This window comes from Ambystoma mexicanum, chromosome 4q, assembly GCF_040938575.1.
Source record: "Ambystoma mexicanum isolate Mex_15411 chromosome 4q, UKY_AmexF1_1, whole genome shotgun sequence".
Lineage (NCBI taxonomy): Eukaryota > Metazoa > Chordata > Amphibia > Caudata > Ambystomatidae > Ambystoma > Ambystoma mexicanum.
This window is the reverse complement of record NC_090928.1, coordinates 364,486,462-364,513,017: the sequence shown is the minus strand read 5'-3', so window position 1 is coordinate 364,513,017 and position 26,556 is coordinate 364,486,462. Positions and strand designations below refer to the sequence as shown.

The 26,556-nt window shown below is 46.3% G+C and overlaps 1 protein-coding gene across 2 annotated transcripts in view; it reads left to right on the top strand.

The window, feature by feature from the left end:
• The window catches only part of HEATR1 (HEAT repeat containing 1), a 1,158,897-nt gene that overhangs the window by 1,117,352 nt on the left and 14,989 nt on the right, over nt 1-26,556 (top strand). For both annotated transcript variants that reach the window (XM_069607931.1, XM_069607932.1), the window contains exon 43: nt 8,713-8,871. In XM_069607931.1, coding sequence (XP_069464032.1) covers nt 8,713-8,871 — 159 coding nt within the window. The remainder of the gene's footprint in view (nt 1-8,712; nt 8,872-26,556) is intronic.

Below are 26,556 nucleotides of genomic sequence, written 5' to 3'. Positions count from 1 at the left end.
CTCACACATACTCCTTCTACAACCTCTCACAACTGACCCTTTTCTATACTGATCCAAATGTCTTCTCCTCCCACAACACTTTCCCTCCAATCGCTCTCACTCTGCCTTTCAACCTCCACCTTTCAATCTTACATCCTTTCCACTCATATTCTATCACTTATACTCCAACTATTCCTCTACCTCTGTTGTTCCTTCCCCTCCTTCTCCCACTCAACTTCCCCGCCTCCCACTGTTCCTCTTCCGCTACAACCACTACCCCTTTCTCACTGTTAAAGATAAAGTGCGCTGCGCACCACTTTCAATGTTATAGACCACAGGAATATGGTGCCCTGCTTACCCTTCCGCTACTACCTCCTACTCTACCACTGATGGGCTTTGCTAGTTACTAAGCCTTGTGCGCCCAGTTACCTGAGGGTTTGGTGCGTGGTACAAATAAAGGAACTAAACTAAGCTACTCCCACCACCTACTTCCTCTTCTCACAACCACTACTACGTCTGCCACTACTACTACCACCTCCACTCTGCTACTAATAATACTCACACTCCTCTCTCACACACACACACACACACACACACACTCCACAAACCTCTTCAGCAATAGCTTCTGCATTCCAATTGTTCTCGGCTCTTGGACGTCCTTCTCCGCCACCAGTCCTCACCCAACTGCAACCCACACCAGCAACTCTCAAGCTCCCTCTTGTATATCCCTCCGCCTCTCTGGATTGGCCACTTACCCTACCAATGCTTACCTTGCTCTTCAGGGGCGTGATAAGGGAGGGCTTGGGAGGTCACATAAGGGCTTCAAGCCCCGTCCCTTTTTCTACGCAGCTTTGCTGTATTAGGGATTTTCTCCTGGTGGGCTGGCTCTTCTATGTTGCTGGTCTGTGGTCTTTCTTGCATGGATGTCATGCAGCACGACACCTGATCCTGCCATCGTACCGTCCTGGCAGGTAAGGATCTAATCGGAGGAGGCCTGTGTACACATTCTCTGACACCCAAGGTTATTGCATCGGATGAAATCCCCCCTGCACCCCCCCAACCATCCATGACAGGGTGTGATCAGTGGCCATGTCACACTGGACTCTGGATTTTTGTCTGATTCTCCTGAGTGGCACCTTATTTCCACACTCACTCATTTTTTTTTACTCTGATCTTGCGAAGCCTTCTTATTTCCTTTTGGTATTCTGTTTTGGAGTCATGCTTTCCTCCATCTTTTCTGGCATCTACATTTTACTGAAGTAGCACACAGCACTTGCACAACAGTGTTACGAGAAGCTCCCAGAGCTTCCACTGTAAAGTTTATTTATTTTCCCTTGGTTAACACCCTGTTACCGAGGCAGGGGGATACCTTTTATCCTACCTGTACTTTCTTTTGTGACATCAGCATAACCCCACCTTATGTGAAATACTGAGGAGAAACATTGTATCCTTTTTCTCACTTCTCCAGTAACTTTTTGGTTACTGCGTCAGTGTCTCTTTTCAGGCTGGTGGCAGCGTACCTTTGACACAACTTTTTGTCCACTTTTATTGCAGGCTGTCATCACGGCTGTGGTAGGGAACACAACAGTCACCATTTACCCAAAATGTTGGCTGTACTTTTTTAGGTCCAGAACCAAGATGGCTTGTTCTTTCTTATGTGGTCTTCTACTTAACTGGGTTGGGGAGGTTCCTCTATTTCCCTTTGTCTTCGCCAGGCTTCTCCTGGAAAGCCCTCAGATGGTCTTTGAATGACTCGCAGGACAGGAAGAGGGGAGGGCCAACTGAAGCCCCGCCCCAGCCCAGCCCTTTGTCCTGCAGAGTGCTGCTGTCCTGACCTCCACCTCTGAGCGACAAAGAAGATCGGAACGAGACGGCTTCCTCCCTTGGACTAGTGGGCCTAATCAGCCCCAAGGTGAACTACATTTTGCGCCCTCCCTGGATGAGCTGTGACTTCCGCAGCCTGCAATTCACCAATACGCAGGATACTGTGCCACTGGGCTGTGCCTCGTCCCCCGAAGAACGAATCCACCTGGAACTTTGTGGGCATCTTTCTTGACCTGCAGAGACTTGTTCTAACTCCCCAAAGTCCCCTCGGATGAGACACGGGCCGGGAAATGGAGAAGAGTCTACCGTGGCGACATCCATCCTTCGACCGAGCCTGGAAATGCGCCAACAGCTACAACTGAGAAGAGCCATTGCTGGGCGTCTGCACAAGAGCTGTCACCAGATTCACCAAAGTCCCCTTCTGTCACCAAGACCGAGAAACCTGTGACTGGATCTGCTGATGCCTCTCTGATAGGATCGTCCTGCAGCCACAAGTTCTTCATTTTACGGTACTGACCTGCTCCCTGTAAAAACATGCCTGGAGCTTTGCTTGCTGATCCTGTATTCCTGGGGGCTTCAGATAGCTGCATCTTGCACCCCTGCGTGGCTCGCAAAGAGATACATTGTGTGAACAACCCATTGTACTCTCTGCTGCCTGAGGACACTGGTGCTTGAGACCACTCCATAAGGAAACCCCCCCCGAGCTTCATTGACCTGAAAACCCTAACTTTACTTACCTGCCAACCCAGAAGAGATCCTGTTTAACTCTGCTACGTTTTAACCTTGAACACTGTACCCTGCCTATCCTTCTCAACACCTAATCTCTGGTGGCCTAGAGCCCCTCAGAACATTGTGAGACTTTCAAAAGCTAGGGTCCAATAGCGATGGCTGTGTCCTGGCCACCTGGATGGCAGATCCCCGGGGACTAACGGGGGAGACACCTTTAGGTTGCTCACGCCTGTAACCCCTTTACCCCTTCCTACAAGGTAGGGTATGTGGGAACGTTACCCCCCCACCCACACTCCCACTTCCCTGCATGAAAACTTTCACACAGACAGCCCGTTCCGGGAGAAAACAGACTCAATGCCCGAACAGTGTACCTGACTTGTCCCACTACAATGGTCGGGCAAGGTCAGGCTATTACAGGTAATCACCCTCACCTGACTTCCATTAAACTTCCCCACATGGATGAAAGGTGGAGCACGAGAGTACACTCTGAGCGAGGCAAAGCACAAGCAGGAGCAGCAGTTTCAAAACGGCAGCTGAACGAGGGGAGAAAGACTGCAAACCAAGAAGGGTTCGCAAGGAGGGAAATACGCTTGACATTTCCATCAAGAAACCGTTACTTTAAAAAACCCTGCAGATTAGAAAACGTAAGGCCAGGAAACCAGACTGAAGAATCGTGGGTCGGAGATGCCGAAGGCCCTCCCGCGTAACTGACCTAGTAAGGGAGGAGCAGCAGCTACTATGGTACCGTCCTTGGCTCCAAGAACAATGTAGCGCCAGAGAACACAGCTGGTGAGTTGGGGAGAGTGATGCAAGACAGTTCTTTGTTGAAGTGAAGGTTGCAAGTGGCAACACTGTATAACGAGCGCAGAAGCGATCATTGTGAACCGCGTGTGATGAAAGGCGCAAGTAAAGCTAAATTGCTGATGAATGTTTGAACTTTGAGAAGGAAAGATATGATACCGTTGACAGAGTAGTCCGGCACTGCGAGTGTGCTCAATCAAAGGTCTCTGTAAGGCATCAAACCAAAAACTGGCAGAAGTGAAAATTAAAGAAGAGAATGAAAAAGAACTGTGAATCGAAGTGGTCCTGCGACAGTTTAAGCAAAATCCACTGCACAATCAAAAGTCTTCGATATCCGAGACAAAGAGAAAAGCTGTGTACAATTGTGAACTTTGCAATTCACAGGGTCTGAGCCCGAAGGAAGGAGATCCATGGTCCAAGCCTGAATGAGGGAGAACAGTTGTGAGCATTGTGTTAGAGGGTCTGAGCCCGACAAAGGGGGACCCGTAGTGAACAATGAATCACCAGAGAATTTATGAATGTGAGAATCCTAAGAAGAAAGGAACTTTGATGGTTTGTTTGTTGCATCTCTGTAATAAGAGACTTTGAATGGTAAAGAGACTTTGGTACTGAAGACCCTGATACTTATGTTTTGAACTGCATCCTCGTGGCCGAGAAGCCAGTGTGTGCAAAGCTCGGACGTGCCGCCTTTTCCCATGCTGAAAACGTGGGGAAGGGAAGCCTAACATATCATTTCTTGAACACTTTTCTTTTTGCATAACATTGTTTCCCACACCATTTGTATTTAGAGGTAAGGATTGTTAATAGGTTTATTAGTATAGGCCCCTTTATTTTGACAGAGACTCCACTAGGACTGTGTTATTATTTGATGGTTGTAGCTTGCTCCCATCTTTAGCTGCAGGATTAGATAGGCGTTCAACCCATTTAAGGTTCAATAAACACCCTTGAACTGTGATCACTTGTGTCTGTCTTCACTGTTTGATACCATGCCTCCCTTACAACATGGAAGGTGGGCTTTTCGAAGTTCTGTCACAGACAGTAACTTGTGTACTCCCTAACAGATCCCTTTTAAGCTCTGTAGTAATCAATGGTATATTTATCCACTCGATTCTATGCCCTCAGAATGCTGAAGGGTCTAGTCTGTCCAGGCACGGTTTCAAACCTGTCACATTGCATTGTCCCACTTGCATATGAGCGATCCACAAAGCATGGAACTGTTTGCCAGAAGTTAATAGTATATGCTCAGTCCTGGGTAGATTTTCCCTTTTGAGTGAAAATCTCCCCACTTTGCGAGTCCCCCAACATTTTTGCTGGACTATTGGATTTTTAGACTGATTCTCCTGAGTGAGTATCTTTTCTGGTATCTACATTTTATTATTTCAGCACACAACACTTTCTGTGCAGCGTTTCTGGGGAGCTTCTTAAACTGCACTTTTTATGTTACCTGCATTAACACATGTTACCAGGTCAGGAAGAAATGTTTTGTCCCGCCTCCCTTTTATTTTGCGAGATCAGCACACCCCCCCTTAAGTGGAGTGCTGAGGGGAAACCTAGTCTCCTTTTTCTCCCTTTTCCAGTTAGTTTTAGTTACTGTTCCAAGTTAATCTGACAGGCTGGTGGCAGTGTATGTATTTTTACAGAATTATGGGCACTTATGTCACAGGCTTCCTTCTCAGCTGCGGTAAGGGAAACTAGGGTCGCCATTTGCCTAAAACAGCTGTATTGTTCTAAGCCCTGTTCTTGATGACTTGGTCTTTCTTGAGCCTTCTTCTACCTGCCCGGGTGGGGGAGGTCTTGATGGGTCTTTTGTTTTTGGCGGGCTTCCCTTGGAAAGCCCACCAAGACTGAGTGTCTGAAAGTACAGGAAGTGGGGGTGGTGACCGAAACTACCCTGGTCTTTGTCATGCAGTGTGTCTGCCTTAGAACCATTTTATGCTGGGAGGCTGACCGTCCCCATTGGATTGAATGAATGAATGAATGAATGAATGCATTTCTGATGATTGGTGGGCTCAGCCAGTTTTCCTACATAAAAGAAGAGTCTCTTGAAGCACAAACTGTGAATTGACCACTGGAACTGAAGATCCAAAAGACGCCCACAGCCACTTGCAGTGACAGCCAGAGCCGGCTCAGTAACCGCTACAGTCCTGACCTCAACTTCTGTGCGACAGGGAAGCCTCCAGGAAGACAGCTGCCTCCCTTGGACTGGTGGGCCTAACCAGTCCCGAGACAAACTGCATTTTTCACCATCCCTGGACGAGCTGCGACCGCCACGGCCTGCAATTCCTCAATGCCTGGGGTCCCTTGCCATTTTGCGTCGCAACATCTTCTGAAGTGCGTTTGTTCTGAAACTTTGTAGGCATCCTTCTGGGCTTCCCGTGACTAGGTTCCGCTCTTGAAAGTCCCCTCAGACGAGACGAGTACAGAGAAAGGGTGTAAACTCCACTGTACGACAACCATCCTTCAACTGAGCCTTGAAAGGGGCACCAACGAGCCTGTGCTGCGAAGATCTTCTGGGCATCCAACTGCTTCAGGACAACCACCCGATCCATCGCCAAACCTTTTCTTCACTCGCTAAGAATCTGAACCGGGGTCTGCTATCGCCTCTCCTTGGCGACCGTCCTGCTGCACCAACTTCTTTGCTTACAAGGTACTGTTCAGCCCCTAATACTTACCTGGGGCCTGCTTTGTTCCTGTGCTTCGGAGGGTTGCCATTAAGCTTTTACTTGCATCCCCTCTGAGGCCTGCATTGGGGTCGACAAACCTTTGTGCTCCTTAACCAAAGAAACCCAAGTGATGCTCACCTGTAAACCTGAAGAAATCTTCATAGATTCTGCCTTGTCCACTGCCTGCCTGCCTTTCTCCCTCAGCCTTTGGTCACTGGACCCGAAGTGTCTCCCTTGACTGTGTGAGACTCACCTAGGATAGGGTTGGACTTCCTAAGATTGGCTAAGCAGGGGTTAACTAAAGTTACACAAGTTGGTCAAGTTTGTATACTGGTTTCAGAAGAAGTTTCTGCCACTTTTTATGTTACCTTACAAATGTTCTGAAGTATTTTCATCCTCTGGATATTGCACGTATTCTGTGGTTATACTACTGTGTCATAGTACGTACCTTTCTTAAATGTTGTAAGCCTTAGTGTATATAAAATAAATACTTATTTTTATATAACTTCTAGTGTGTAAGTGTTTCCTTGAACTGAGTGTATGCTCGGAGTTATTTTTGCCTCACTACACCCCTCCTAAACTAAGCCTGGCTGCGCAGCCATTGCTATCAAACCTTTGGGTAGTTCATGCTAAACCTAAGGGGTGTGACCCTGTGCACTAAAGGTGGGCTTTCTAAAGTCTTGTCCCAGATTGATATTTTTTTTAAAAAAAACGAACACCCATGTATTCCCACCATTAGGCGGGTGTTGCCATCACCTGCTAAAATTCACACAGCTGCCACCAGCTTGTCTTAGGCACATCGTCAAAGTAATCAAAAAGCCTTGCACCAACTATCCTAACTGCACTTCAAAGTAAGGTAATGTGTGCAATTGTAAACATACAAGAATTCCAAAAGAGAGACCAAAGACTCTTAGTACTGACAGTTTTGGGGACCAGTCATTTTCCACATAAGAATGAGTAAAACAGGCAAGGGAAGTAAAGCAGAAGCTTTACTGACCTCCAAAAATCAGGACAGGGTTAAAAAAATAAAGCCAAAAGACGGGGTCACATAGGAATCTATGGAGGGAAAGGTGCAAAAGGAAAATCTTTCCTAACAACACGCACTTACACGATACACACTTATGACCTGCGCGCATAAGCTACACTTAGAAGACACGCTTTTCTAGCATGCTCTCAAAAAACATTTTTTATATGTATAAAGAGTGAAAATAACATAGTTGAGGTACAAGAAGTTGTTTGTACTAACAAAATGCCCAATACTTTTTGAGTATTAGGGGGTTTACATATATACAACATTGAATTTGTAGTGGTATCGAGTGAGCGTTTGTGCCTCAGCTATGTTTTCCCATCTTTGTAGACCTTTTGCCAGAATAACCTTCTTTTGATTCAAATGTGTTGTATTGTACACACACACATATACACTCCCATTCACAAGCAAGATCTGCCATTTTTGTGCTCTTTTTAGGGAGCAAGAAGGACTCCCTTTGTGATAAGATAACCACACATGATGCAGCAATGATATAAAATTGCACTGTACCAAGTAAAACCTGGGCTTACTCTGAGGGAGTTTACTCACCCAGAGACACTACTTTGTGGAAGCCCCTACCTTAGGGTCCACGGAGGTCCCCAAGTAAGCACAGAATACTGAAATGGTCGAAAGGAATCACAAAAAATAGCCAAAGGTTCAGGGGGCCTAACAAACATATGCAAAAAGGGATTTTATACCTAACACAAGTTTGCACAGCTTGCTGTATGGACGGTTCTATGAGGTTTCATCAAAATAACTTCCTATGTGGTTCCCCCATTAACTTTACCACCCCTGCTGTCCACTCTACCCCACAAAGTAAATGACCACATAGTATATTTCCACATAGTTATGTATTTAGATAAAACCTTGGTATATGGTCGGGTTAAACTAACTACACTGCCCTGACTACATCTGCAAAACTATGAGATTCAGTCCCATCTTTAACATTGAGCATGTATCCCACTCAGCCAATCAGACACCAATCCACTGCTCCCTTCATTCCATGGTACACTAACTCTGAGCATCTTCTAGGGTTCTGACAGGTAGGTTTGGCACTTGAACGATCCCCTTGACATTGGACATTGCCCGTAATCATTACCTGTAGGCTAACCAGCTTTGAGCACTATCTTAAACTGCCCTGCTACTCTCCCCAGAGTTGCATTTGACTGCTCAGTCATCGCTACCTCTGGCTTAGCTAGCAAAATCTTGTGTGGAACGCTTTGGTCTAGCAGTGGGAATTTCTTCTCACTCCCTAAACACGGCTGCAGAATTAAGCCTTCTTTACAATGGGGACATACATTTTCAAAGGGCCTGGTAAACTTACAGAATTTTTGTTACACATATTGCACAGCTTGCTGTTATCTTTGGAAGCAGTTGACCAAAAAGCCACAGAATGTTGTACTTTTACAGTAACCACTTTATTTGTAATAGCGAACCATGCCTCATTATTGTGCACTTAATATAGTATTGGAGTAAACTTGCACAGGGAAGGAAGCAGCCTTGCAACTTCAGAGGTTGAAAAGAGGAAGACTGCACATTATTTGTGATGGTTGTCCTCTCCACTGTCCAATACCTTTGATTTGGGAAGTATTGCGTTGGGAATCGTACAAAGGTTGTTTGTTTGATGGTAGTTATGTGAAAGTCTAATGAGAGTTGTACTCTATTACCATGTACTGTTTGCTTTTCCAGCTTGAGAACCAGTTGGGAGGAGAAGAAAAGTTCCAAGAAAGAGTGACGAAGCATCTCATCCCATGCATTGCTCAATTTTCTGTTGCTATGGCAGACGACTCCCTCTGGAAGCCTCTGAATTACCAAATTTTACTTAAAATGAGGCACAACTTGCCCAAGGTTAGAAGCACTTTCTATTCAGATCTATTTTTTACGCACCATGTTTATATTTATGATGGGTATTGACTTGGAACAATTAATTAATGTTTGTACCTGAGCAACACAATGCAGAATCCATGCAGGCTGGAATTGTGTGGGAGGCAGAGAACGATTAATGTAGACACCCGCTGCAATGCTGGAAATGCCTTATGGGGGGACATGGCCTCCTAGCCCTTGTCCTACCACGTCTATGTGTGCGTTTTCTCTGTTTTCTGCCACTGAGATCCAGCCTGGACCTCTGGCAGTGCAGCTCTTCATGTTTTCCTTTTGGTGAACAACAACCATGGGATAACCTTATGGCACCCATGGGTGGGGGTACACATTGGTACTCCTTATGTGGGTTTCTGGGTACCTGTGTGTTGTCCACAGAGCAGGGTGTGGGCTGGTGGCAGCTACATGCTGGTGGCAGCTACATACTGAAGGGGAAAAAAGACACCTACAACAAACGCATTGAAAAAGCAACATTTTATTTATTTATTTATTCACATTTGTTGAGCGCACAGCAGACCGAAGACATCGTGGCGCTAGTTACAGTGTTGCTTATATTTAGTTACAAAACAGTTCATGTCCGTACTGTTACATTGGACGAAATGTACTTTTTTACAGATATGCAAGAGCAGCAGGAGCACCTCAGAACAGGGTTAGTTGAATAGGGCAGTTTTGAGTTTTTTTCGGAAGGAGAAGAGAGATGTCAGCTCTAAGGTCAGTAGGTAGAGAATTCCAGAGTTTAGGTGCGAGGAAGGGGAAGCCTATTCCTCATGCTTTAGTTCTGTTGATGCGAGGTATTGCTAATTGATTTGAGTATTGTGCTCTTCTTGGTCTTGTGGATTGATATCTACCTATCGTGTCAGATAAATAAGAGGGAGCTGTGAGGTTGATGCATTTATGGGTGGTTGTGAGAATTTTGAAGGAGATACGGTCTTTGACTGGGAGCCAGTGAGCTGCCTTTCTGACTTGTGTGATGTGTTCTCTTTTTGGTATGCTGAGGGCTGCTCTGAGAGCGTTGTTTTGGGTTGTTTGGAGCCTAGATACGTTTTTTTTGGAGGTACCGGCTAGGAGCGCATTACAGTAGTCTAGTTTGGCTCCAATAGTTGCTCGGGCGATGTAGAGGCAGTTATCCTTGGTTAGGAATGGTTTTATTGCGTTAATGAGTTTAGTACTCAGTGCTGAGGCCGAGACTATGGCACTGACTTGTTTGTCCATGGATAGCGTGGCGTCTATGTGAACCCCCAGTGTTTTGACTGAGGATAGGACTGGGATGATACAATTGTCTGTTAAAATTGATGTACAGTGGGTTGAGGTTGGAGAGGGTGGATTTCAGTCCTAGAATGAGGATTTCAGTCTTGTCCCCGTTCAAGCAAAGGCCGTTAGTAGCCATCCAAGCTTGAATGGTAGAGTAGATTTGCCGTAGGGTAGAGGCGTCTTGGTGATAATTCCCTGTCAGGGGGAGGAGAAACCTGCGTGTCATAGGCGTAATTAGTGTAGGTGATCCCCAGCGCTTCTAGTTTGTCAAATAGTGGTTTGGTAAAAAGATTATAAAGCTTGGGGGCAGTGCAGGAACCTTGTGGCACACCACAGTGGATGGTGGAGGGTACTGCATGTGTTGTGTTAGAAAACACTTTCATAGCTCTACCCTCTAGAAATGATGTTACCCAGGATGCTGCCTCATTTGAGAAGTGTGCAGCGTGTGTCAAGTGATTGGTAAGAGTAGAGTGGTCTACCAGATCAAACGCAGCTGAAAGGTAAAGGAGAAGGAGGAGAGTGGGCTTGCCTTTGTCTAGGATGTTGGTAATTTCATTTTTTAAGTCTAGAAAGGCGGTTTCAGTTCTGTGTCCCTTCCGAAACCCAGATTGTCTTTTTCCTAGGATTGCATTCGATTCAAGGTATAGTTGAATCTGTTTGTGAGCGGCCTTGTCAAGTAGTTTCGGGAGGAATGGGACTGTGGTTATGGGTCGGTAGTTGTTAGGGTTAGCAGGTTCTAGCATCAGTTTTTTTAAGAGAGGGCGTACCCAAGCCTCTTTAAGGCTGTTTGGGACTATGCCTGTTTTGAAGGATGCATTGATGAAGGCTGTGAGAAGAGGGGCGAGTGGTTCTGCGCAATCTTGGATAATTTTAGGGGGGCATGCATCACCCTTGCATTGTGAGAGTTTGAGGTGTCTGAGGATGTCAGTTACTTCGGCTTCGGAGATTTCGGTAAATGCAAATTTGGGCATGTTTCTTACTTTTACATTAGGTTTTATCTGTGCATGTGCATTAAAGAATTGTTCAGGATACTAAAAGAGCTGGAAACCCCTGTCACCCCATCCGACACTTGCGCCAAAGACAGCACCTGGTGTGCTAATATCCAAAATGCACTCCTTGGGAAAATAGCCCTTCTCCAAACCAAAATGAATGACAAAAAACCCACTACCCAATACCCATAAAGTCACTAACAACCCTACTCATTGAAACCCTTCAGCTTCTCACCTCTATCCGTCACAGAAGTTGAAAATATCATTAACCTCCTCAAACCCACCAACTGCCAGGGAGACCCATGCCCTGCATCCATTATTAAGGAAGCCTTTCACGACCTAGCTCCTTTCATTACTACTCTCATAAACTCCTCATTCAGCACTGGGGATGTCCCTGACAATCTAAAGGATGCCTCGGTTTTCCCGCTCCTAAAAAAAAAAAAAACATCTCTGGATGCTAATATACCAACCACCTACAGGCCCATCACTACAGTGCCTTTTCTGCTAAAATATCCTTGATCGAGCTGCCTACCTACAGATCCAAGAGTACCTTGAATCTAACAAACTTCTTGGACTGAGGCAATCCGGGTTCCGCCCCTAGCATGGTACCGAAACTGCCCTCATCGATCGATTGAAGACCTACAAGATGAGGGCAAACTTGCCCTCCTGCTCTTACTTGATCTTTCTGCGGCTTTCGATCTTGTAAACCACCAAATACTCTGTCGCCACTTCAAACTAGCTGCCCACTTCTCGGACCAAGAAACGGTCTGGATCAGTTCATTCCTGGAAAACAGATCCATGAGGGTCTTCTCCCCGCTGCCAAACCCTCACCGGTCACCCGTGGAGTACCACAAGGATCGTGTGTCTCCCCTACTTTGTACAACATGTTTACAAAGTCACTATTCAATATTTTGGACTATCTGGGTGTCACATATACAAATTATGCTGATGACACCCAGATACTCATCCCTATCACGGGAGACTATACCACTGACTCTCTTGCTGTTAACTCCATCTACCAAGTCATCCAAGCCTGGATGGTGCAACACGGACTCTGTCTGAATGACGAAAAGACAGAGCTCCACATCCTTTGGCTCTCACCAAAGACTCAGCAAACTAGACCCCCTGTTAAAATCCCTCACTATTGATGGCAATACCATCAAGACCTCCAAGGACACTAAAACACTGGGCATCTATATTGATTCCACCCTATCCTTGTCTAGACAAACTAACGCAGTGTCCTCTGCTGCGGCTTACACTTGTAAGCTCATCACAGACAGCCGCCCTTTCTTATCTCCACCTAACTGTACTACACTAGCCAGGACCCTAGTGATGTCTAAAATCGATTACTGCAACACTCTCTATCTCGGCACTAATCTCTGCAATATCAACAAGCTACAAATCATCCAAAACAACACCATCAGAGCCGCACTAAATATTCCCAGAAACCAACATATCTCGGACACCAGATGAAATATTCGCTGGCTCTCAGCGCAAATAATATCCCTGAAAACACTTGCATTCACTCACAAGTGCCTCTCTAACCAAGCACCTAGCTACTTGGCCAACAGATTCTCCATCCCCACCTCCATTAGACCCCTCAGAAGTGCCCAGACTAACTGCCTATCCATACCTCGCTTCAACCTTCAAAGATCTGGCAGGACCAGCTTCCCAGTAATGGCTGCCAAACTCTGGAACTCGCTCCCCCACCCACTAAGAGCTGAACCATCCTTCCATACCTTCAAAAAAATGGCCAAAACCTGGCTATCTGCCCAAGACCTGCCCCCTTCCGCTCATTAGCCACCATCACCCTTACGACTGCTCTCAGCTTCACCCACTTGTAAATATGCAACCAGCTAACCTGTAACATTTATGTATATAATCCTCTATGTAATTATCTGTAATTCTCTGTAAACTCTATGTAATTCCTTGTAAATGTATGTAATCTATGCCTTGTCTGCTCATACCATGTTGTAACCTACGCAAGCGATGCGCCCGGATGTCTCTGGGCCTGGTGCGCTTTATAAATAAATAAAATACAAATACAAATTGGCAGTCGCTCTGAGTGTCCTCCATTTTGCGGACACCCAGGCCCTGCCATAGGATTCAATGTATTCTAACACAAAGGAAAGATAGCCACTGTGGTCTCTTGGTTTCTATTGCCGTTTACCTTATTTCCCAAAGTCCTGTGAAGCTCTGACTCTGTCCGTTCCTTCTGGCTGGCTGTTGGGTGGAAATACCATATATGGCCCTGGGGCAGCCTCAGGTCAGACTGACTGGAGCCTTCCCAGAGGCTGTGTGTTGTGGCTACACCCTCGGGTTGGGACCTGTATGAATGGAGTCTGAACTGAACTCACATTCTGTGTTCTTGGTGTCAGCTTTCTGTTTGTGTTACACAATGACTAAGACGGCCCTGACTGAAATTGACATGAATGCAGTAGTGTGCTCAAAGGCTGGGTATGTACCCCAATCCACATTCTTTGTTATGGCTGGCTGGGTGGAATGAATGGCCTGAATGCCTGTGAGCCTGATTGGCTGTCTGCCTGCATGAATGCCCTTCTGCGTGATTGGCTAACTGAGCCTCGCTCATTCCGAGTGAATGGGCAACAGATGTGTATATCTGGGGACCTCTCACCAATTTGTTCAGAAGCTGAAGCAAAAAGAAGCTGTTCCTTGAAGCACAGCTGGAGGAGAAGTCTTCTGCTGCATGTTCTTTGTGTAATCCAAAGGCTGCTGTGTTCTTCCAAGGACTGATCCAGAGAGGACCTGCAAAGGAGACCTCTCCCCGAGCTACGAGGGACCATCGTGCAGCCTGCTACACTTCCTCAGAAGTACCCTGGAAACCAGTCCTGTGTGCCTGCCTTCCTGAGAAGGAGTCTTTGTGAGTCCTGAAGAGTGGTGCCCGGACATCTCGCGTCCATTGGTGTCACCCAGGGTCCAGATGTGCGGTTTGTGACCTCTGCAAGCTGTTACTGTCTACCGCCCAGATGAGGGGGTACTCTGGCATAGTGCTGCTAGACACCCGGAGCTGCGAACGTTCCAAACTACCTAAGGGACGCATCAAAGGACATCCTTGCCATCTTCACTGACCACTTTTTCCCACCATAGAGAGTCCAGAGTCGCTGAGTGCAGAGGAAGGTCCGACGATGGGATACTGGCCATCAGAAGCTATCGAAGATGTTCCGATGGTCCAGAATTGGTGAAGGTATGTGGTCCACTCCAGTGGTCGAGTCCAGGTCGATGGAAGCTGTCCAGGGGTCTTTGCTGCGGCTGCAGCACCGAAGAACTGAAAAGGTTGGAAACTGCGATATTCCGAAACCCGACACCAAAAGTGACCAAAGCGGCCATCGCCACCAGGGGTCTTGGTTTTATCCGCCAAGCCTTTAAGGAGCCCACAGCAAGTTTCATCTTCACAAGACTTCTACAGTGGGAGAAATCGTAGACCAAAGGAGAGCACTGCAAAGAGTAAAACTGCTGCACTTCAGAAAGACTTTGGTTCAATTTTTCTCATTGGCTCAGCATCCCAGTGGCTGCTCCTTCCAAGGGAGGGTGGGGGGTCCATCCTCCAAGGGAATAGTCGAGTGAAACCGAGAAACTCTGCCACTTCGCCTGCCAAGGCAGCAAAGGTACTTGACGAGGAAGAGCATCTTCTAGCCTCATATGTCGTCCAGGGGTCATAGATTCGTCTTGATCCTGTTCTCCTGTGGCCTCTACAGTACTTTGGGGTGGTAGAACCTTTTAAAGAAAGCAGAAGGTGTTGCACATTATTGGATTCGGCTGTAAAAAGACAAGATAAGTTACTCCCTAACTCTTCCATTACAGGTTTCCCAGGTTGGGGGGGGATCTTCATACACAATTGTTTGTATACCTAGTCTAAACAAAACATTCTGCCACTGTTCACAACTAACCTGCCTTTCTCCCCTATTCTATGCTGATACACCTTACTTAAGAATTCACATGGCTTTTAAAAACTGTCTAAGGTGCATATATTACTGAATTTAAGTATTGTGTGGTACCACATAGAATGTACATATTTGCCATTCTTTGAATAAGTATTTCCAAGTACAAAGTGTTACTATTTAAATGTGTGTATATATACTCATGAATCTTATTTTGTATAAAGAAGCTGTGTAACCACCTAACCTAGTGTGTGGACATTCGTTTGTGGGGTCTTGGGGACTCACTGTACTTAAGAGCCTGTCTGCATCACCTCCTGAGAGCTTAAGTCTTGGTTGCTCGTCCATTCTACCATATAGAGAACCTTGGCTGGGGATGCTCTGTGCCTTTCTCCCAGCCATATAGAGGACAGAAGTACAGATACCCCCCTCCAGTCTTTAGATCCGCTTATGTACAGATTAATACTGCAATTTCCCCATTTTTAACGCTCCTACTTATGGCAGGTATGAAAAAAGAAGCATAAGTTTATGATGCATTTTTCCGATATCTAAGTGTGCAAGACCTAGGATTACAACTCGTACCTCGTGCGTCTTAGTCCTTCATTTTCACCAGTGCCAAACCTTCCTTTGTAGTACTTTTCTCCCACTCCCTAGTTCACACCTCCCCACCCTCCGAACACCCTCTATTTTTCCCCTATTTTGGAGCAGTGTGCCCAGAAGACAGCCCAACTATTCCTTCTATATTTGTATTTGTATTTTGTTTATTTGTATTGCGCAATCTGCGCAGGGGCATCAGGGCGCATGTTTGAAAAAAGGTAGTTACAGGTGAGTGTTAAATCGATAGATACAAGTTACATTATATACACATATTTACAGTAAGATTGGGAGCATGAGATAGGAGCATTACACAGAGGCCAAACGGCTTACATATACAGTATATACAGCGAGTAGCCAGTTGGCGGGTGGCAGCTGCATGAATTACAGAGAGGTGGCCAGGGCATCCTGTTCGTGCAGCCATTGTGTAGTTTTATTTTTGAAGGATTGGATGGATGGCACATTCCTAAAATCATTGGGAAGGGAGTTCTAGAGCTTAGCCGCAAGGACTGGGAAGCTCGAGCCTCTGGCTGTCTGCAGCTTGAAAGTGGGAATGGTTAGTGTGTGCACCTGTGCAGATCTCAAAGGTCTGGATGCTGTATGTTGAGTGAAGCGTGTACCTTGGATTAATCTGGCACCATGCTGTCTGGTATTTTTGCATATCCACATTTTATGATTTCATATAAGAATCTTGGTGACAAGGAATGTAAGAACATCTGTTTATAGGCATTGGCTAATGATGAAAGGCAATGGTTCCCAGTGATTCAAGTGCTTTCATGCAGCCTACATATAATGATCAGATTGGTGGCAGATGCAGAAGTTTTTTTTTATTATTATTTTTATTTATTTTTATTTTTTAGGGGTGGTTACACAATAGACTGGGGTGTAGACGTGACAAAGCTTAAATCAAAGGTACTCCTGCATCCCATTACTTTTCCGCCATAGAGTGTGCATGCTATGTGGACAGGGACCAGAACCCTTCAAATTTGATTTTATGTTTGGGATGCTGCCTCGGTGCATGGCGACTGTGCCTCCCCAGCAGTACCTACGGTTGCCTTTTTTTGGTCAAACGTTATCTGATGCCTGCGCACCAGTGATCTGTCTTTATTTTTTGATTTTCTCTTTTTAATTCTTTTTTCTCTTTCTTCGGGCTACCCCCATTGTTCCTCTGCCTATTTTGCCAAGGCAAACCAGTTTCTTCACCTGCAGGTCCTGCACGTGCCGTTCTCTGCGCCTGATGCCCATTCACACTATCTGGAATGCCTGTGGTAGGGAGATTTTTGCACAACCCTTCTGGTTAGGGCTGTGTGTTAGGGAGAATTCTCAGAAATGTGCTAATTCCCTCTACCTTAGAGACCCCCAGCAACTTTGCTGGATTTTGAGGACTTGATTTTTGTAACCTGGAGAGAGTATGGCCCTTTTTTCCCACTCTCTTATGTATTGTAATGTGATTTTGAACAATGTGTTTCTTTTGGTTGTGGAGTCTGACAAAAGCCATAGGCATCATCTTTTACATTGTGTCATACAGCACCTTCAGTGCAGTGACACGGGGAAGTTTTTCTGATTTCCCAAAGGTTTAAATATCTTCTCTGGGATAAACTACTGTTTCCAAGAGCAGTAAAGTGAAACTGACTTTACTTACATTTGTAGCTTTCTAGACCCAGCACACACTTGTCTTAAAATCGGTTTCTGGAGGGGTTACTTAGTATCCCCTTTGACTAGCTTTTCATGTAACATTTTATGTTACTTTTCCTCGATGAACGGCTGGTTGCAGTGGTTTACTTTTTACTACCATTATGGGATTCTACCACGGGCTGCGTTAACAGCCACGGTAAAGCACCATGGGTGCCATTTTTGTCAAAATGGCCGGGTCTTTTTTTTTCGCCATTTCTTTGTGGAAAGGTCCTTCTTGAGATTTACTGTGTGCCAAAGCAGGTTTGGTCCCTTTGTTCATTTTGCCTTTGTCGGAATTCACGAGTGAAATCCGCCTCTGGCTCCTGGGTATCTGGCAGGGACAGGAAGGAGGGGAGGTGCCCGAAACTCCCTGTGCTCCGTCTCCTAGGAGACAGGAATGCACTCTTAGGTGATTGGCCGGCTGGCTGTCCGGCAAGGACAGTCACTCTGCTGGGTGACTGACAGCTAGGCTGGAACGAATGGGAGCAAGCTGCATAAAAGGTGAGTGTTAGGGAGAATTCTCAGAAATGTGCCAATTCCCTTTACCTTAGAGACCCCCGCAACTTTGCTGGATTTTGAGGACTTGCTTTTTTTTTTAACCTGGAGAGAGTGAGACCCTTTTTCCCACTATCTCATGTATTTTAATGTAATTTTTGTACTCTGTGTTTTTTTTGGTTTTGCAGTCTGACAAACTCCATAGGCATCCTCTTTTACATTGTGGCACACAGCACCTTTAGTGCAGTGACACAGGGAAGTCTCTTAGATTTCCCCAAGGTTAAAATACCTTCTCTGGGATAAACTACTGTTTCCCAGAGCAGTAAAGTGAAATTGACTTTACTTACATTTGTAACTTCCTAGACCCAGCACACAATATCTTACAATAGGGTGCTGGAGGGGGTTACCTAGTATCCCCTTTTGTCTAACTTCTCATGTAACATTTTTAAGTTACCCTTTCCTCACTGAACGGCTGGTGGCAGTGGTTTCGTTTTTACTACCGTGGTGTGCATTTACCGCGGGCTGCTTTCGCAGCTGCAGTAAAGCACTCAAGGGTGCCATTTTTACAAAAATGGCCCGGTCTTCTTTTTCCACCATTTCTTTGTGGAAAGGTCCTTCTTGAGATTTACTCTGCGCGCCAAACCAGGTTTGGTCCCTTTGTTCATTTTGCCTTTGGCAGGATTCACAACTGAAGCCGGCCTCTGGCTCCAGGGTGTCTGGGGTCGGCAGGAAGTGAGGGAGGTGCCCGAAACTCCCTGTGCTTAGTCTCCTAGGAGACCCAAATGCACTCTGTGATGATTGGCTGGCTGACTGTCCGGCAAGGACAGCCACCCTGCTGAGTGATTGACAGCTAGGCTGGAATGAAAGGGAGAGAACTGTATAAAAGACAAGTCCTTTGGCTTGGAAGTCAGTCGACCACTGGACGAAGGAACCGAAGAAGAACTTGAAGACACCTGCTGCAACTCCTGGACCGTTGATTTGCCTGGTGAAGCCCTGCTGCAGTGCCAAAATGCCAAGTTCGCATCGACAGAGAAGCCCCTGCAAGGACGACTTCTCCCCTTGAGTTGGTGGGACCAATCACCTCCAAAGTAAGCCACCTGGACATCCATCTCGGAGCTGGTTGAATTTCCACAGAGTTGCTGCTGGAACCCGTAGAGCCAGGGAGTGGAACACCAGTTTGTGTGCACTGCTTTTAAGTTAGCCAAGAGCTCCAGGAATATCCTCCGGACTCCCAGGAAGTAGGACTGACCGAGCTTGACCCCCCTCAACAGAGTGCGGGAACCCAGAAGCAAGGAAAGTGCATCTCAACAGCCAGGAACCGTGGTGTTGCTATTTGCGATAGATGCGAGGAGCTGAAACACTGAACAGCCACTGAAAGTGAAGTTTGCCGGTTGTGAGTTTTGACCGTCCAAGTGCAGTGCAGGAGTCCCCCGAGGTCCTCCCTCCTGTGCCCACGACTGAGGCCCTGGAACAGTGAGATCTGCAGAGCTGCACAGGAACAGGAGTCATCTGCTACATATTTTCTTCATTTTAAAGGTACTGTACAAAGTCTAAGAGAACTTACCTCTTGCTGTAGAGTTGCTTGCATCTTCTACTACTCACAGGTCCAACATCATGTGGCCCTACATTGATTCATCTTTCTCTTCAAAGACTTCTCAAACATTGTGCAAACAAAGACTTTTCAACTTGCCTTCAAAGAAGTGCTTCAGCCCATATAGACTCTTGCCTATTGACTTTGGCTTAGCCTGTTTTAACTGAATGACTCTTATTGGGGGATCTGAAAGCATTTGCCTACTTGAGAAATATTTGTGGTATCTTGTTTGCTCTAATAATCTTTTACCTTTTTGCTTGCTCATAACTAAATCTGAATGCCAACAGTAATACATTAATGTCAACAGCACCCTTGCAATTGAAGTCACCTGTGGGTGTAGGTTTCTGCTGTGTGCCATCCCAAATGGGTATTTACTGATTCTGAACTTAAGAGAGTGTATACTTTTGAAGTATATTTGTGTGGCGTTTTACGGTGCTCCCTTCTGAAGAAGGATTATATTAATTGACTGGTAAATAAATTAATAAATGTTTTATCAAGAAACCCTGTGGGTAAATGTCTGCTTGAATACTTGTCACTCTGAACCTGTGTGTAACTCCCCTACAGCTCACATTGACCCCTCTTGAGATGAGCCTGGCTACTCGTCCACACTATCAACCTGTGTAGTACAGACTTATACCAAAAGTTGGGTTACTACTGCCAGGAGGTCAGGGTGGTTGTAGTGCACCCTAAGGCTACTGCATACAATCTTGCCAAACAGCGAGGCTTTTTGGATTGGAAGGCAGATTCGACCACTCCACGAAGGAATTCGAAGAAGAACTTGAAGCAGACGCCTGCTGCAACTCCTGGACTGTTGGTTTGCCCGGTGAAGCCCTGCTGCTGTGCTGAAACTTCAAATTCGTATCGACAGAGAATCCCCTGCAAGGATGACCTCTCCCTTTTGAGTTGGTGGAACCAATCAACTCCAAAGTAAGCCACCTGGACATTCTCTCGGAGCTGGTTGAATTTCCACTGCAGTCACTGCTGGAACAGAATAGCTAGGGAGAGGAACACCAGTTTGTGTGCGTTGCTTTTAAGCTGGCCAAGAGCTCCATGAAGATCCTCAGGACTGACTGAGCCTGGGCCCCCTCAACAGAGTGCGGGACCCCAGAAGCAAGGAAAGCCCGTCTCGACCGCCAGGAACCACAGTGGTGCTATTTGCGGTAGACTCAAGGGGCTGAAACACTGAAGTTCCACTTGTTTGAAGACTGCTGGTTGCGAGCAGTGACCGTCCCATTTCAGTGCCGGAGTCCCCAGAAGTCCTCCCTCTTGTCCCCATGACTGAGGCCCAGGAACAGCAGGATCTGCAGAGCTGTACAGGAACAGAAGTCATCTGCTGCACTTTTTCTAAAGGGGCCTTAGGGGAACCCTAGAACCATGCCACAGTCCAGGGAAGTACCTTTCAGTGTCATTTGTAAAAGTTGAATAAAGTGCCCTACAGGAAATAACATGACAAAGTCTGTAGGCTTGCCTGTGGGTATGCTGAAAAGCCAGGTAAGAACCAGTTCCTAGCCACGGGTACCCAGAAGAATGCAGCTGACCCAGGACAAGAGATACAGGGAAGTGTTTGAGACCTAGCAGCAGTGAATCGGGAGTACGATTCAGCCCCCATTGTTAACCGTACCTGTGGCAAACTAACCACAGGCCAAGGTGACCCCTGAAGGTGAATATCTTGAATAACCATTCACTCCAGGGCCCAGAGGAATGCTCTTACAGTGTTGATTCATGAAAACACTGTTCCAGGAAAGTAGAACAACCCTTTGAGTAAACACTTTCTTTACAGGCTGAACTGAATGTAATGGCAACCTTTACAGGCAGCATCAGCTTCAAAAACCAAGGCGGTAGGTACAATTTGGTAAGCAGCATTAAATATGCCCGCCGAATGGCTTGCCCCCCCGCAGATGAGGACACGTAGCAGGTTGAGGAAGACTCTGAAAGGGCACAGAGCAGCCAAAAATCCAAATCTGAATTATGTCCACACCACTGCATTCAGCCAGTATGACCAGAAGAGGGCCTAAAAATGCAGCAGTGGCAGGAGACGGTGAGAAATCGGAAGAACTGGGCTTTGGAATAGGGTTTCCCCATATATGTCTGTTACAGAGAATTTTCATTGTAGTGCTTAATTCCTCCCACCTTAGAGACCCCCAGCTCATTGCTGGATTTGGGACTTTTTAATTTTTACCCTAGAGTGATTGAGACTTTTTTCTCACTCATGTGTTTTTGACCTGGTTTGGATTGTGTTTTCACTGTTTTTGGAGTCTGACAAACTCCATAGGCATATGCTTTTTGTATTGTGACACACAGCACCTTCAGTGCAGTGTCACCGAGAAATCCTTTAGATTTCTCATAAGGTTTAAATACCTTTTCATCTGTGAACTACTGTTCCCAAGAATAGTAAAGTGAAATTGACTTTACTTACCTTTTCTCTTTGTAGGTCCAGCACACACCATTTTACGTGGAGTGATGGCGGGTTACCTAGTAGCCCCTTATCCTACTCCCTCATGTAACAATTTTATGTTACCATCACTACATTAAATGGCTGGTGGCAGTGGTTTAATTTTCCTACCATTGTGCTTTTCTAGCGCAGACTGAACCCACAGCTGCAGTACAGCACCCATGGGTGACCATTTTGTCATTCTTTTTTCACCATTTTCAGTTTGTGAGGACGTTCTTAGTTTTACTCGGAACGGACTCGAGCCCTTTGTCTTGCCTTTGGCGGGCTTCAGCCCTGAAGCTCGCCTCTGGCTCCAGTGTGTCTGGGAGGACAAGATGTGAGGGAGGTTTCCGAAACTCCCCTGTCCTTTGTCTCTAGGAATGCCTGAATGCAACGAGTCCTGATTGGCTGGCTTTCCTTTCAGGACAGCCACCCTGCGGTGTGATTGACAGCCTAAACTGTGCATGAATGGGAGAAACCTGCTTAAAAGGTGAGGGTTTTGGGACTAGAGCCAGAGTCGACCACTGGGAGAAACACCCGACGAAGAAGCCGTGTGTCATGATCACTGCTTCCAAGGAGCCAGGACCAGCCCAACGTCCTTGGAAGCAGGCCCCTAACCTTAATCCTAGGCACCAGCCGGTCCCCACTGGGACCTTTCGGACCTTGTCCTGGCGCCGGTGGCGCCAGGCTCATCAATGCCATCGGTCCCGGCACTGGAAGCGCCGGGCTCATAATATATATGAAGATGCTTGGGTGGACTTACCTGCAGCAGACCATGCTGCTTACTTACCAGCTGCATAGGAATCCTCAGTAAGCCGGAACTACTTTCTTACCTGGGTGGGGCAAGCTCCACTCCCTGGATACAACACTGGAACTCTTCTGGAACAGGAACTCTTTTCTTACCTAGGCGGGGGCCGTGGAGGAAGACGCCTCATCACTCCAAGGCTATTTAAACCACACCCGATTGATGAAACGTGCTTCGCGTTATTCTGCATCTGCAGCAGAACGCTCACCGAGTCTGTTCCAGCTTCTCTTCCTCCGATCCTGAACCTGCAAGAACAATACTTACCACTCCTATATCCAGTCTTCAGCAGAACCTGCAAGAACAATACTTACCATTCCTGAATCCAGTCTTCAGCAGCACCTGTAAAGATAAGAAACAACAGGTTAGCACGGCAACCTTCACATGCGGCGCATTCCTCACCTGATTCATCGGCAGCGACCATTTCTTCACGCTGCATCTCTGCCTGTGAAAACAGAAGCATAGTTATTACTTACCAGCACTCCGTGCATTCCGGATGTTTTCAACGCTGCGACCCAGCATCTGAAATACAAAAGAAAAGACATTAGACAGGTATTTACTTACGCCCATCGCGCTCGCCACAATAGAACGCCTGCAAATACTCCGGCGTTTTCCAGTAACTCTTCAGCACGAACTCACAGCTGCAAGAGAAAAGAGACAGTTAGAGCGCTTGCAATTACTTACGCATTTCCAAGCGCTTCGTCCCAAGGCTCTGGCTCCAGCTTCGGCTCCCTTCACACCATCTTCTATTCCAAGAGCCCTGCAAAACAAATAGGAGAAAGCATCATATCAAGCCCTGTTCTATATTACGTGCCCACGCACCTAAAGACTATAAGGACTAAAAAGGTGTCCGGAAACTCACCGCTCGTGCAGTTAACCGCGGTAGCGATCCTCTGATGTCAAGAGGCCTACGTTTCACCCAGTGAAGGAACTGGCAACGGCACCCTGCACCAGACGCAGATGGAGAGTCCAGCATTCACCTATCTAAGGTGAGCACGTTGACCTGGGGGCTCTACGGAGAAGCTAGGAAGAGAGAGAGAGAGAGAGAGAGGGACACTCAACAGCCCAGATCATTAACCCCCATATTCTTTCACCTGCAGAAATCTCACCCTTCGAGTTCGACACACAGTGCGAAGAGGCTCAGCCCCAGAAGCCAATCGAGTCCTGCACATCACTTTTCGAGTCACAGACACCTTCCTGCCTAGACCAGCGCCTCCGTGGGAATCAGGTGAGCGTTACACCGTGAACGAAGCTTGCTACATCCTCCTGGACCTTTGAATTGCCCGGTTAAGCCCTGCTACTGTGACTCCACTGGACCATCTTCCCCGAATGGCTGTACTTCTTGGCTGCTGGAAGAGTGCCAGAGGTCGAGAAATCTGTAGTCGAGTGCAACGCCTGAAATCCGGCTAGAAGCTCCAGGAGTCATCTAAGGACCCTCCAGAAGCAGGACGACCAGAGGGCAGGACCCAAGGAGTGAAGGAAGCCCAACTGGTATCTGAGCTCCTCAACGTTGCTGTTTGCTAAGCTCTGAAACCACAAAATGCAGCTGAACCGAAACAGCCCGTAACTGCCGACGACCTCCCAAGTACCGCTGCAGGAGCCCCCCCAGATATCCTCTGCAACTGAGGCTCAGGAACAAGGGTCTGTAAAGCTGCAGCAAGACAGAATCCAGCTAGACCACTCTTCTTCAAACCAGAGGTACTGTTTAGGCTTAGGGTACTTACCTTCTTGCCTTTTAGCTGTGCTTTTCTCAGTTGGCAATTGCAGTGGCTTACTTTTCGGAGTTCACCTCAACTCTTTTGCACAGGCTTAACAGCTTGTGACCCTACAAGTGATTTTCTACAAACTCTCTAACTTTGTGCAAGACTGTTCCTGATCAGAGAAGTGCCTCAGCTCCATAGAGACTGTGCCCCAATTTACTTTGGCTGTCCTCGCTCCCTGAAAACTCTTCTAGTCCATTGACTTTGATATTGATAGATTTCATGAGATAGGACCTCTAGATAGGATTGTGAATGTTGGCATGTGCTACACTTAAATGGAAGTCTTACATTTGGCCTGCATCCCATCTAGATAGGATTGTGAATGTTAGCATGTGCCACACCTAGATGGAATTCTTAACTTTGGCCTCCGTCACATCTAGATAGGATTATGAATGTTGGCATATGCCGCACTGAACATTGGCCTGCGTCGCATCTAGACAGGATTGTGAATATTAGCAGGTGCCACACTTAATTGGAATTGGCAATGTTAGCATGTCCAACACTTAGATAGAACTGTGAACATTAGCCTGCGCCACACTCAAATGGAATTAGGAAGGTTAGCAAGTGCCAAACTTAGACAGAATTGTGAATGTTAGTGTGTTAAATGTCATATAACTCATTAATCAAAAAAGTCAAACCTTCTGCATACTTATTTCACAAAAAAAAACTCACACAACCATCTTCTGCACAACAAGCCGCACGCACTTTACAACACTGCAACAACACATAACCCACACCGACCACACATGAGAACTGACATCGATCCGATACTCCCACCAAAGCTCAGCACCCGGTGTATACCGAGTTGAAGCTGCCAATAATCACCACTCCTCTCACTATCCTACTGCCTCTTCACCTTACTAACCCATCCCCACCTTCTCGTTTACAGATCCGCCAAAGCATCTGGGGACGAACTCCGTTGGTTATGGTGCGCGGTACAAATACCTTTAACAATGTTTGTCTCTCGTAAGTGGTAACTTGTTTTAGACTGTTACTGCTGGAAAACGCCTGTGTAGATTTCATTGGAAGATTTAATTGTCCTCACATTTACTGAGAACCTGTTTAACCTTTTTCCTTCCTTAAACCTTTCCTTTCTGCAACCTCAGAATCTGCAAAGTATATAAATGCCATTACTACCCTAGTGAATTAAGTCACCTCAGGGTGTAGGAAGTGTGTAAGAAGCATATCCAAAGATTGTCCACTAACTTGTTTGATTCTGAAAGTTATTCTAATGTATATTTACATTAACCAAATTGCCTTTTTAAAGATTGCTTATTTAGAAGTTGATGTTAATTAAACAAAATAACGTATTTATAACTGAAACCTTGAGTGTTTTACTTGGCTGCTTGTATTTATGTATTTCATTTGTACAACTCACATTTACCCCTCTTGACATAGGCCTGGCTGCTCAGTCACACTACCAACTTGTCTAGTACAGACCTATACCAAAAGGTGGGTTACCTAATACCAAGCGGATAAGTGTTGTGTAGGCTCAGTGTGACTTCATCAATTCTTACCTAACAATGTCCCTTTTACACACATGGACCACTTTCTACTAGTCCACCAATCCCATTATGAATTTAAGACAACGGTTTTAGTGGTCAGTCAATCAAGGTGACCCCAAAAGCCACCATACACCCAGGACCCCTTCCACCACTCCCCCAAAAGGTGGTGTAGTGGCCTGCCGAGAGCCAGGAACTGGTCTAAACCAGTCCAAGCCCCTATGGAGGCTGCCATTTTGGGCTCACAAAGCACCCAAGTGGGCAGAACATCCATTTTAGTCCTGCCTCCTCGTTACTGTGAACAAAGGAAACCAACTAAAACACAATGGCTGAGAGTAGGACTTAAACCCATTAATAACCCAATGGCTACCTTAAAAGGTACATTGGGCTACTAATGTTGTAAATCTTCTTGTACCCCTGATGAAGCCAAAACTAAATATTAGCTGCCCGGGTGTCGGGAGGATAGCTCAGGGGCAACGTGCTCGCCTTGGAAGCAAGACGACACAGAGCACCACAGGTTCGATCCCCGGGTCCGCGCTTAGAATCCTCTGGGTATTAAGCGCATTATAAATAACATATCATATCCTTTCCTATCACTAGCCTACCCTATAAATCCAATTTAGGGTGCTAAAACAACTGTAGTACCATAATGAGGTTCTTGGAAGGAACT